Source organism: Prunus avium, chromosome 7 (assembly GCF_965620075.1).
Source record: "Prunus avium chromosome 7, drPruAviu1.hap1.1, whole genome shotgun sequence".
In the NCBI taxonomy this organism is placed as follows: domain Eukaryota; kingdom Viridiplantae; phylum Streptophyta; class Magnoliopsida; order Rosales; family Rosaceae; genus Prunus; species Prunus avium.
Window position 1 is genome coordinate 15,353,489 of NC_142290.1, and position 9,386 is coordinate 15,362,874.

The 9,386-nt window shown below is 38.7% G+C and overlaps 1 protein-coding gene across 1 annotated transcript; it reads left to right on the top strand.

Annotated features, from left to right (window-relative positions):
• The first annotated feature begins 5,665 nt into the window (after positions 1-5,665).
• LOC148293034 (uncharacterized) lies at positions 5,666-7,978 on the top strand. The gene has a single exon (XM_088244551.1). It carries the CDS (start codon positions 5,666-5,668, stop codon positions 7,976-7,978), a length of 2,313 nt encoding a protein of 770 aa, XP_088100677.1.
• Positions 7,979-9,386: the final 1,408 nt, after the last annotated feature.

Below are 9,386 nucleotides of genomic sequence, written 5' to 3' on the forward strand. Positions count from 1 at the left end.
GAAACCTTCTTTGCACTTGCCATTTGTTTCATAATTTTCCAATTAAAGGATTTGCATGACCCAAAGAATTGTATCAAGCATAAATTAGACTTATATAACCAACCATATAAAGTGAGCTTTTGAGCATTGTACTTCATTTCATGAGTGTTATACATATACTCTTAATTTCTTGTCATCAAAGTTGTTGTTTGATCTCATTATTCATTGATTTAGTTGAACACTTAAAAGTCATTCATTCTTATGCAATTTGATTTCATGACATTTAAAGAAATGATATTAAGGCCTTCTTTGGATCGTTTGTGCCTTTCAAGCTAACCTTATGCATGCTTAAGCATGATTTTCCATTGTTAACCATTTTGAGCCTACATGTAAAACTTTTCTTTCATTTAACCAATTTTATTTCCTCGCCTTAGCCCGAAAAACAAATATTTACCTTTCTAAGGAATTCATGAGCTCTAATTCGGATGTGTTTTTCAAGCTAAGTTTGGGAAGGGATATTACATCAAAAAAAAAAAAAAAATCACACAATTGGTGAAAGAAAAGAGAAATTTGTGATTAAGTGGCGGTTGTTTGAAAATTCATTTTTGGGCCTTCAAAATAATTTGGTGTTTGGAAAGGAGTTTGAATCAATGTAAATGAAGGTATAAGGAGTTTTGATCATGTAAAAGAAAAAAAAATCTAATCGTTACGATTCGAAGTCTTGTAAACAATTGTTTTATGCTCCAATTAGGAGTACGGAATACACCAACCACTCCAATTAGGAACGATTTGTCGTTGAACTTGAATTGTCCCATTTCTCACACCCATTGATTTCGGATCGAGCCCCAAACTTGGGCAACATCATAATATGGTGGGAGGAGTCATTTGGTCAGTTTTGAGTGAAATCCAACCCCTAGAAGTATGGAATACAACAACCACTCCAATTAGGAACGAACTGCCGTTGAACTTGAATTGTCCAATTTGGAACACCTATTGATTTCGGATCGAGGCCAAAACTTGGGCAACAACATAATATGGTGGGAGGACTCATTTGGTGAGTTTTGAGTGAAATCCAATCGCTAGAAGTGTGGAATACACCAACCACTCCAATTAGGAACGAACTGCCGTTGAACTTTAATTGTCCAATTTCTCACACCTATTGATTTCGGACCGAGCCCAAAACTTGGGCAACATCATAATATGGTTGGAGGAGTCATTTGGTGAGTTTTGAGTGAAATCCAATCGCAAGAAGTATGGAATACACCAACCACTCCAGTTAGGAACGAACTTCCGTTGAACTTGAATTGTCCAATTTCTCACACCTATTGATTTCGGATCGAGCCCAAAACTTGGGCAACATCATAATATGGTGGGAGGAGTCATTTGGTTAGTTTTGAGTGAAATCCAATCGCTAGAAGTATGGAATACACCAACCACTCCAATTAGGAACGAACTTCCGTTGAACTTGAATTGTCCAATTTCTCACACTTATTGATTTCGGATCGAGCCCAAAACTTGGGCAACATCATAATATGGTAGGAGGAGTCATTTGGTGAGTTTTGAGTGAAATCCAATCGCTAGAAGTGTGGAATACACCAACCACTCCAATTAGGAACGAACAGCCGTTGAACTCTAATTGTCAAATATGGAAGACCTATGGATTTCGGATCGAGCCCAAAACTTGGGCAACATTATAATATGGTGGGAGGAGTCATTTGGTGAGTTTTGAGTGAAATCCAATCACTAGAAGTATGGAATACACCAACCACTCCAATTAGGAACGAACTGCCGTTGAACTTGAATTGCCCAATTTCTCACACCTATTCATTTCGGATCGAGCCCAAAACTTGGGCAACATCATAATATGGTGGGAGGAGTCATTTGGTGAGTTTTGAGTGAAATCCAATCGCTAGAAATATGGAATACACCAACCACTCCAATTAGGAACGAACTGCCGTTGAACTTGAATTGTCCAATTTCTCACACCTATTGATTTCGGATCGAGCCCAAAACTTGGGCAACATCATAATATGGTGGGAGGAGTCATTTGGTGAGTTTTGAGTGAAATCCAATCGCAAGAAGTATGGAATACACCAACCACTCCAATTAGGAACGAACTTCCGTTGAACTTGAATTGTCGAATTTCTCACACCAATTGATTTCGGATCGAGCCCCAAAGTTGGGCAACATCATAATATGGTGGGAGGAGTCATTTGGTGAGTTTTGAGTGAAATCCAATTGCAAGAAGTATGGAATACACCAACCACTCCAATTAGGAACGAACTTCCGTTGAACTTGAATTGTCCAATTTCTCACACCTATTGATTTCGGATCGAGCCCAAAACTTGGGCAACATCATAATATGGTGGGAGGAGTCAATTGGTGAGTTTTGAGTGAAATCCAATCGCTAGAAGTATGGAATACACCAACCACTCCAATTAGGAACGAACTGCCGTTGAACTTGAATTGTCCAATTTGGAACACCTATTGATTTCAGATCGAGCCCAAAACTTGGGCAACATCATAATATGGTGGGAGGAGTCAATTGGTGAGTTTTGATTGAAATCCAATCTCTAGAAGTATGGAATACAGCAACCACTCCAATTAGGAACGAACTGCCGTTGAACTTGAATTGTCCAATTTCTCACAGCTATTGATTTCGGATCGAGCCCAAAACTTGGGCAACATCATAATATGGTGGGAGGAGTCATTTGGTGAGTTTTGAGTGAAATCCAATCGCTTGAAGTATGGAATACACCAACCACTCCAATTAGGAACAAACTGCCGTTGAACTTGAATTTACCAATTTCTAACACCTATTGATTTCGGATCGAGCCCCAAACTTGGGCAACATCATAATATTGTGAGAGGAGTCGTTTGGTGAGTTTTGAGTGAAATCCAATCGCTAGAAGTACGGAATACACCAACCACTCCAATTAGGAACGAACTTCTGTTGAACTTGAATTGTCCAATTTCTCACACCTGTTGATTTCGGATCGACCCCAAACTTGGGCAACATCATAATATGGTGGGAGGAGTCATTTGGTGAGTTTTGGGTGAAATCCAATCGCTAGAAGTATGGAATACACCAACCACTCAAATTAGGAACGAACTGCCGTTGAACTTGAATTGTCCAATTTCTCACAGCTATTGATTTCGGATCGAGCCCAAAACTTGGGCAACATCATAATATGGTGGGAGGAGTCATTTGGTGAGTTTTGAGTGAAATCCAATCGCTTGAAGTATGGAATACACCAACCACTCCAATTAGGAACAAACTGCCGTTGAACTTGAATTTACCAATTTCTAACACCTATTGATTTCGGATCGAGCCCCAAACTTGGGCAACATCATAATATTGTGAGAGGAGTCGTTTGGTGAGTTTTGAGTGAAATCCAATCGCTAGAAGTACGGAATACACCAACCACTCCAATTAGGAACGAACTTCTGTTGAACTTGAATTGTCCAATTTCTCACACCTGTTGATTTCGGATCGACCCCAAACTTGGGCAACATCATAATATGGTGGGAGGAGTCATTTGGTGAGTTTTGGGTGAAATCCAATCGCTAGAAGTATGGAATACACCAACCACTCAAATTAGGAACGAACTGCCGTTGAACTTGAATTGTCCAATTTCTCACACCTATTGATTTCGGATCGAGCCCAAAACTTGGGCAACATCATAATATGGTGGGAGGAGTCATTTGGTGAGTTTTGAGTGAAATCCAATCGCTTGAAGTATGGAATACACCAACCACTCCAATTAGGAACAAACTGCCGTTGAACTTGAATTTACCAATTTCTAACACCTATTGATTTCGGATCGAGCCCCAAACTTGGGCAACATCATAATATTGTGAGAGGAGTCGTTTGGTGAGTTTTGAGTGAAATCCAATCGCTAGAAGTACGGAATACACCAACCACTCCAATTAGGAACGAACTTCTGTTGAACTTGAATTGTCCAATTTCTCACACCTGTTGATTTCGGATCGACCCCAAACTTGGGCAACATCATAATATGGTGGGAGGAGTCATTTGGTGAGTTTTGGGTGAAATCCAATCGCTAGAAGTATGGAATACACTAACCACTCCCATTAGGAACGAACTGTCGTTGAACTTGAATTGTCCAATTTCGAACACCAATTGATTTCGGATCGAGCCCAAAACTTGGGCAACATCATAATATGGTGGCAGGAGTCATTTGGTGAGTTTTGAGTGAAATCCAATCGCTAGAAGTATGGAATACACCAACCACTCCAATTAGGAACGAACTGCCCACTACAAGAAAAAAAGGCTAAAGTGACCAAATTAAAAGTGAGGCTTGTAAATTCGTCACATATAATAGGTATTTGTGACGAATTTATCAAGTCGTCACTCATAAGACAACGAAGACATCTGCAATTTTGGAGGAAGGCCAAATCCCTCACAAATAGGCTGGCGGTTTTGGGCGGGAGAGACCAACAACTATTTGTGAGGCTTGTTGAGTCACATATAATATTTCAAGGCGTCACAAATATTTAGTGCGGGAATATCTATCCAAAAAAATAAAAAATAAAAAGGAGGGAATATTTAGTGCGGGAATATTTAGTGGGGAATATCTATCTATCCAAGAAAAGTTTCCCGCCCCAAAATAAAAATTATATTTTAAGGTTAGTTTTCATTACATATTCGCACATGTGAGGACCTGGCCTCACTTATTCATTTAAAATATTAATCAAAATTACAACTATTCATTCATCTGCCTCTGTTTATTCACTCTTTACTCGCTCTGCTACCAAGACTCATAGCCATCTGCGTTTCTCAAATCAGCGGCCATCAATCAATACTATTTCGTCGTCGGCTACTTCTCCTACGACGGCAACTTCTCCAACGACCATTATTGCTCCAGCAACAACTACCACTTTGACGAAATTCATTCCTAATTCCTCAAGGCTCCACAATACTTTGTCTTCTTAATCCTAAAACAGGTATCATATTTGTAGTTTTAACTTGTAATTTTTTTTATCTCTTTGCTTCAGTTTGGGTAAGTTGAGTGTTTTGATGAATTTTTGCATGTTGAAGATGTAGGATTCATAGAATCATCCTGTGATTGTTGATTGGTTTATTTGTGAAATCTCTTCAGGCATAATTTGATTTATTGGGTTTTTATGCACTGTTGTTAATTTGCGTTATGATCTTTGCTGTTCAAAAATAGAAATATGAATCGGTGTTTACATTTCAAAAATCTCGTTCTTAGAGTTCTAATTGGAGTTGTGCTTTAGGAGGAGATTGGAATGTAATAGGAAGAATATATATTTATTAACTTTACTACTTTTTGTCTGTTTGTTGAGGCAATTATAGAAGAATATATACATGTGATCAATATGATTTCTATCGTTGGCTACCTAAAAGATCAATTATGAGCCAAGCCTTTGAGGATATCATAAAAAGCATGACAACTCATCATGCTAGGCTTTAAAAGATTTGTTTCTACATAATAAATTTGGAACATGTTTATTATCTAATTACTAGTGCTTGCCTTTTTTTTTGGCAGGTCTGTTGCTTTTTTGCTGGGAGCAGGTTTATTAGAAAAAATTTGCAGAGAGGTGAATTCCCCTGCCGTTTATCATAGTCATTAACTTTTCTTGTTTATGTTTATGTCTATACTTTCTTCTATATATAGTGGTTTCTAAACACAAGTTTTAGATGGATAGGCAGTGGATTGCCAAATGTCGTGATCGAGGAAACGATCCAAATTATAAGAAAGGGATTGAATCCTTCATTGATGTTGCAAGACACCATGTGAATGCTAGTGGTGAGATATTATGTCCATGTAGGCATTGCCATAATTCATTTTGGCACCCTATTGATATGGTTCACTTCCATTTGTTGCGGTATGGAATGGATGTTACTTATGACAGATGGATATATCATGGAGAAGAAGTTGATTTTCTACCACATGGTTTGACCTTTCCAGCTCCGAGTTCTCCAACTATTGAGCCTAACCTTCAAGGCAATGATGAAATATTTAATATGATGAATGACATATTTTATAGGGAAGATGTTGTTCAGGAAATAAGAGAGGATGGAGATAATGCAATGGAGGGAGGAGATACCGTAGATGGTGATAACAATAGTAATATTGATAGTATGAGTATGGATAAGGATAACTATGAGAGGTTATTGAGTGAAGCTCAATGTGAACTATACCCAGGTTGCACTGAATATACAGTTTTGAAGGTTGTTGTGGAATTGATTCAGTACAAAGTTGATGGAGGTTGGACCAACAAATCAGTTGATAAGTTATTAGGATTCATGAGGAAGACATATCCCAAACCCAATAATATTCCAGAAACATACTATGCGTGCAAGAGGATGTTGAAAGGTTTGGGCTTAGGTTATGAAAACATACATGCTTGTAAGTATGACTGCGTATTGTTCTATAAGGAGCATGAATGGAAGGATAAATGCCCAGAGTGCAATGAGCCAAGGTATAAGGATAGTACTTCTGAAAAAGGAAAGAAGATTCCTCAAAAAGTATTACGTTACTTTCCATTGAAGCCTAGGTTACAGAGATTGTTTATGTCAAGAAACACATCGACTGATATGAGGTGGCACAAAGATAAGCGGGTTGATGATAGTGAACAAATGGTGCATCCAGCAGACTCTATTGCATGGAAAGATTTTGATAAAATGTACCCAGACTTTTCTAAAGACCCACGAAATGTCAGATTAGGCCTTGCAACGGATGGATTTAATCCTTTTGGAAATATGAGCACGACTTATAGTATGTGGCCTGTCATAGCTGTACCTTATAATTTGCCACCATGGAAGTGCATGAAGCAAACATTCTCAATGATGACTTTGTTAATTCCTGGTCCACAAGCTCCAGGCAGAGATATTGATGTTTATTTGCTTCCAATGATTGATGAGCTTAAGGAATTGTGGGAACATGGTGTTCAGACTTATGATTATATGACTAAGTCTATGTTTAATTTACGAGCAGCTGTGATTTGGACAATTAACGACTTTCCAGCTTATGGAAACTTATCCGGTTGGAGCACCAAGGGGTTTTTAGCATGTCCGGTATGTAATATGGATACTACATACTGTAGGTTACGGAGTAAGATTGGTTATATTGGGCATCGCCGCTACTTACCCATGCAACATTCATGGCGCAAAAATAAAGCTGATTTTGATGGCCATCAAGAGATGAGACCTCCTCCAAGAGAATTTTCCGGGGAAGATATTCTGGAGCAGTTTGATTACATTAGGCCTTGCAAACCTGGTAAGCATCCCGATAATAAGGAGAGAAAGAGAAAGCGGAATGATGAGGAATTAAATTGGACCAAAAAAAGTATATTTTTTCAATTAGATTATTGGCCCCATTTAAAAATTAGACATAACTTGGATGTTATGCATATAGAGAAGAACATTTGTGATAGCATCATTGGGACATTATTCAGTATAGATAAGAAATCGAAAGACACATACAAGGCAAGGTTGGATTTGAAAGACATGAAAATTAGAAAAGAGTTGTGGTTGAAGGAGAATGGGAGCAAGTTTGATAAGCCTCCCTCGGAATATGCACTAAAACCACATGATCGTAGAGCTTTCTGCCAATTCTTAAAATCAGTTAAATTTCCTGATGGTTATGCAGCCAATATATCAAGAAATGTGAATTTAGATGATGGAAAGCTATCGGGGTTGAAGAGCCATGACTGCCATGTGTTTTTGCAACATCTTCTATCGGTGGGAGTTAGAAAATACTTGAAGAAATCTATATCTGCCCCACTTATAGAATTATCATATTTCTTCCAACAAATATGTGCAAAAACGTTGATTGTAGCCGAACTAGAGAAGCTGGAAAAAAATATTGTGCTCACACTATGCAAGCTAGAGAGAATTTTTCCACCCGCATTCTTTGATATCATGGTTCACTTAGCTGTCCACCTACCTCGAGAAGCCAAACTTGCCGGACCAGTAGCATACCGATGGATGTATCCTATAGAGAGGTAATGTATTTAAATTTTTATGATTCATTCTTCTTAATATTATTAGCAAGTGACTGATCTTTAAATAATTCCTAGGTGGAATACACCAACCACTCCAATTAGGAGTCATTTGGTGAGTTTTGAGTGAAATCCAATCGCCAGAAGTATGGAATACACCAACCACTCCAATTAGGAACGAACTGCCGTTGAACTTGAATTGTCCAATTTCTCACACCTATTGATTTCGGATCGAGCCAAAAACTTGGGCAACATCATAATATGGTGGGAGGAGTAATTTCGTGAGTTTTGAGTGAAATCCAATCGCTAGAAGTATGGAATACACCGACCACTCCAATTAGGAACGAACTGCCGTTGAACTTGAATTGTCCAATTTGGAACACCTATTGATTTCGGATCGAGCCCAAAACTTGGGCAACATCATAATATGGTGGGAGGAGTCATTTGGTGAGTTTTGAGTGAAATCCAATCCCTAGAAGTATGGAATACACCAATCACTCCAATTAGGAACTATCTGCCGTTGTACCTGAATTGTCCAATTTCTCACACCTATTGATTTCGGATCGAGCCCAAAACTTGGGCAACATCGTAATGTGGTGGGAGGAGTCATTTGGTGAGTTTTGAGAGAAATCCAATCTCTAGAAGTATGGAATACACCAATCACTCCAATTAGGAACTATTTCCCGTTGAACTTGAATTGTCCAATTTCTGACACCTATTGATTTCGGATCGAGCCCAAAACTTGGGCAACATCATAATATGGTGGGAGGAGTCATTTGGTGAGTTTTGAGTGAAATCCAATATCTAGAAGTATGGAATACAACAACCACTCCAATTAGGAACGAACTGCCGTTGAACTTGAATTGTCCAATTTCTCACACCTATTGATTACGGATCGAGCCCAAAACTTGGGCAACATCGTAATATGGTGGGAGGAGTCATTTGGTGAGTTTTGAGTGAAATCCAATCTCTAGAAGTGTGGAATACACCAATCACTCCAATTAGGAACGAACTACCGTTGAACTTGAATTGTCCAATTTCTCACACCTATTGATTTCGGATCGAGTCCAAAACATGGGCTACATCATAATATGGTGGGAGGAGTCATTTGGTGAGTTTTGAGTGAAATCCAATCGCTAGAAGTATGGAATACACTAACCACTACCATTAGGAACGAACTGCCGTTGAACTTGAATTGTCCAATTTCCAACACCTATTGATTTCGGATCGAACCCCAAACTTGTGCAACATCATAATATGGTGGGAGGAGTCATTTGGTGAGTTTTGAGTGAAATCCAATCGCTAGAAGTATGGAATACACCAACCACTCCAATTAGGAACGAACTGCCGTTGAACTTGAATTGTCCAATTTGGAGCACCTATTGATTTCGGATCGAGCCCAAAACTTGGGCAAC

Excerpts from the sequence above, each read along its gene's own strand:
- LOC148293034 (XM_088244551.1), top strand. The coding sequence starts at position 5,666 with ATGGATAGGCAGTGGATTGCCAAATGTCGTGATCGAGGAAACGATCCA.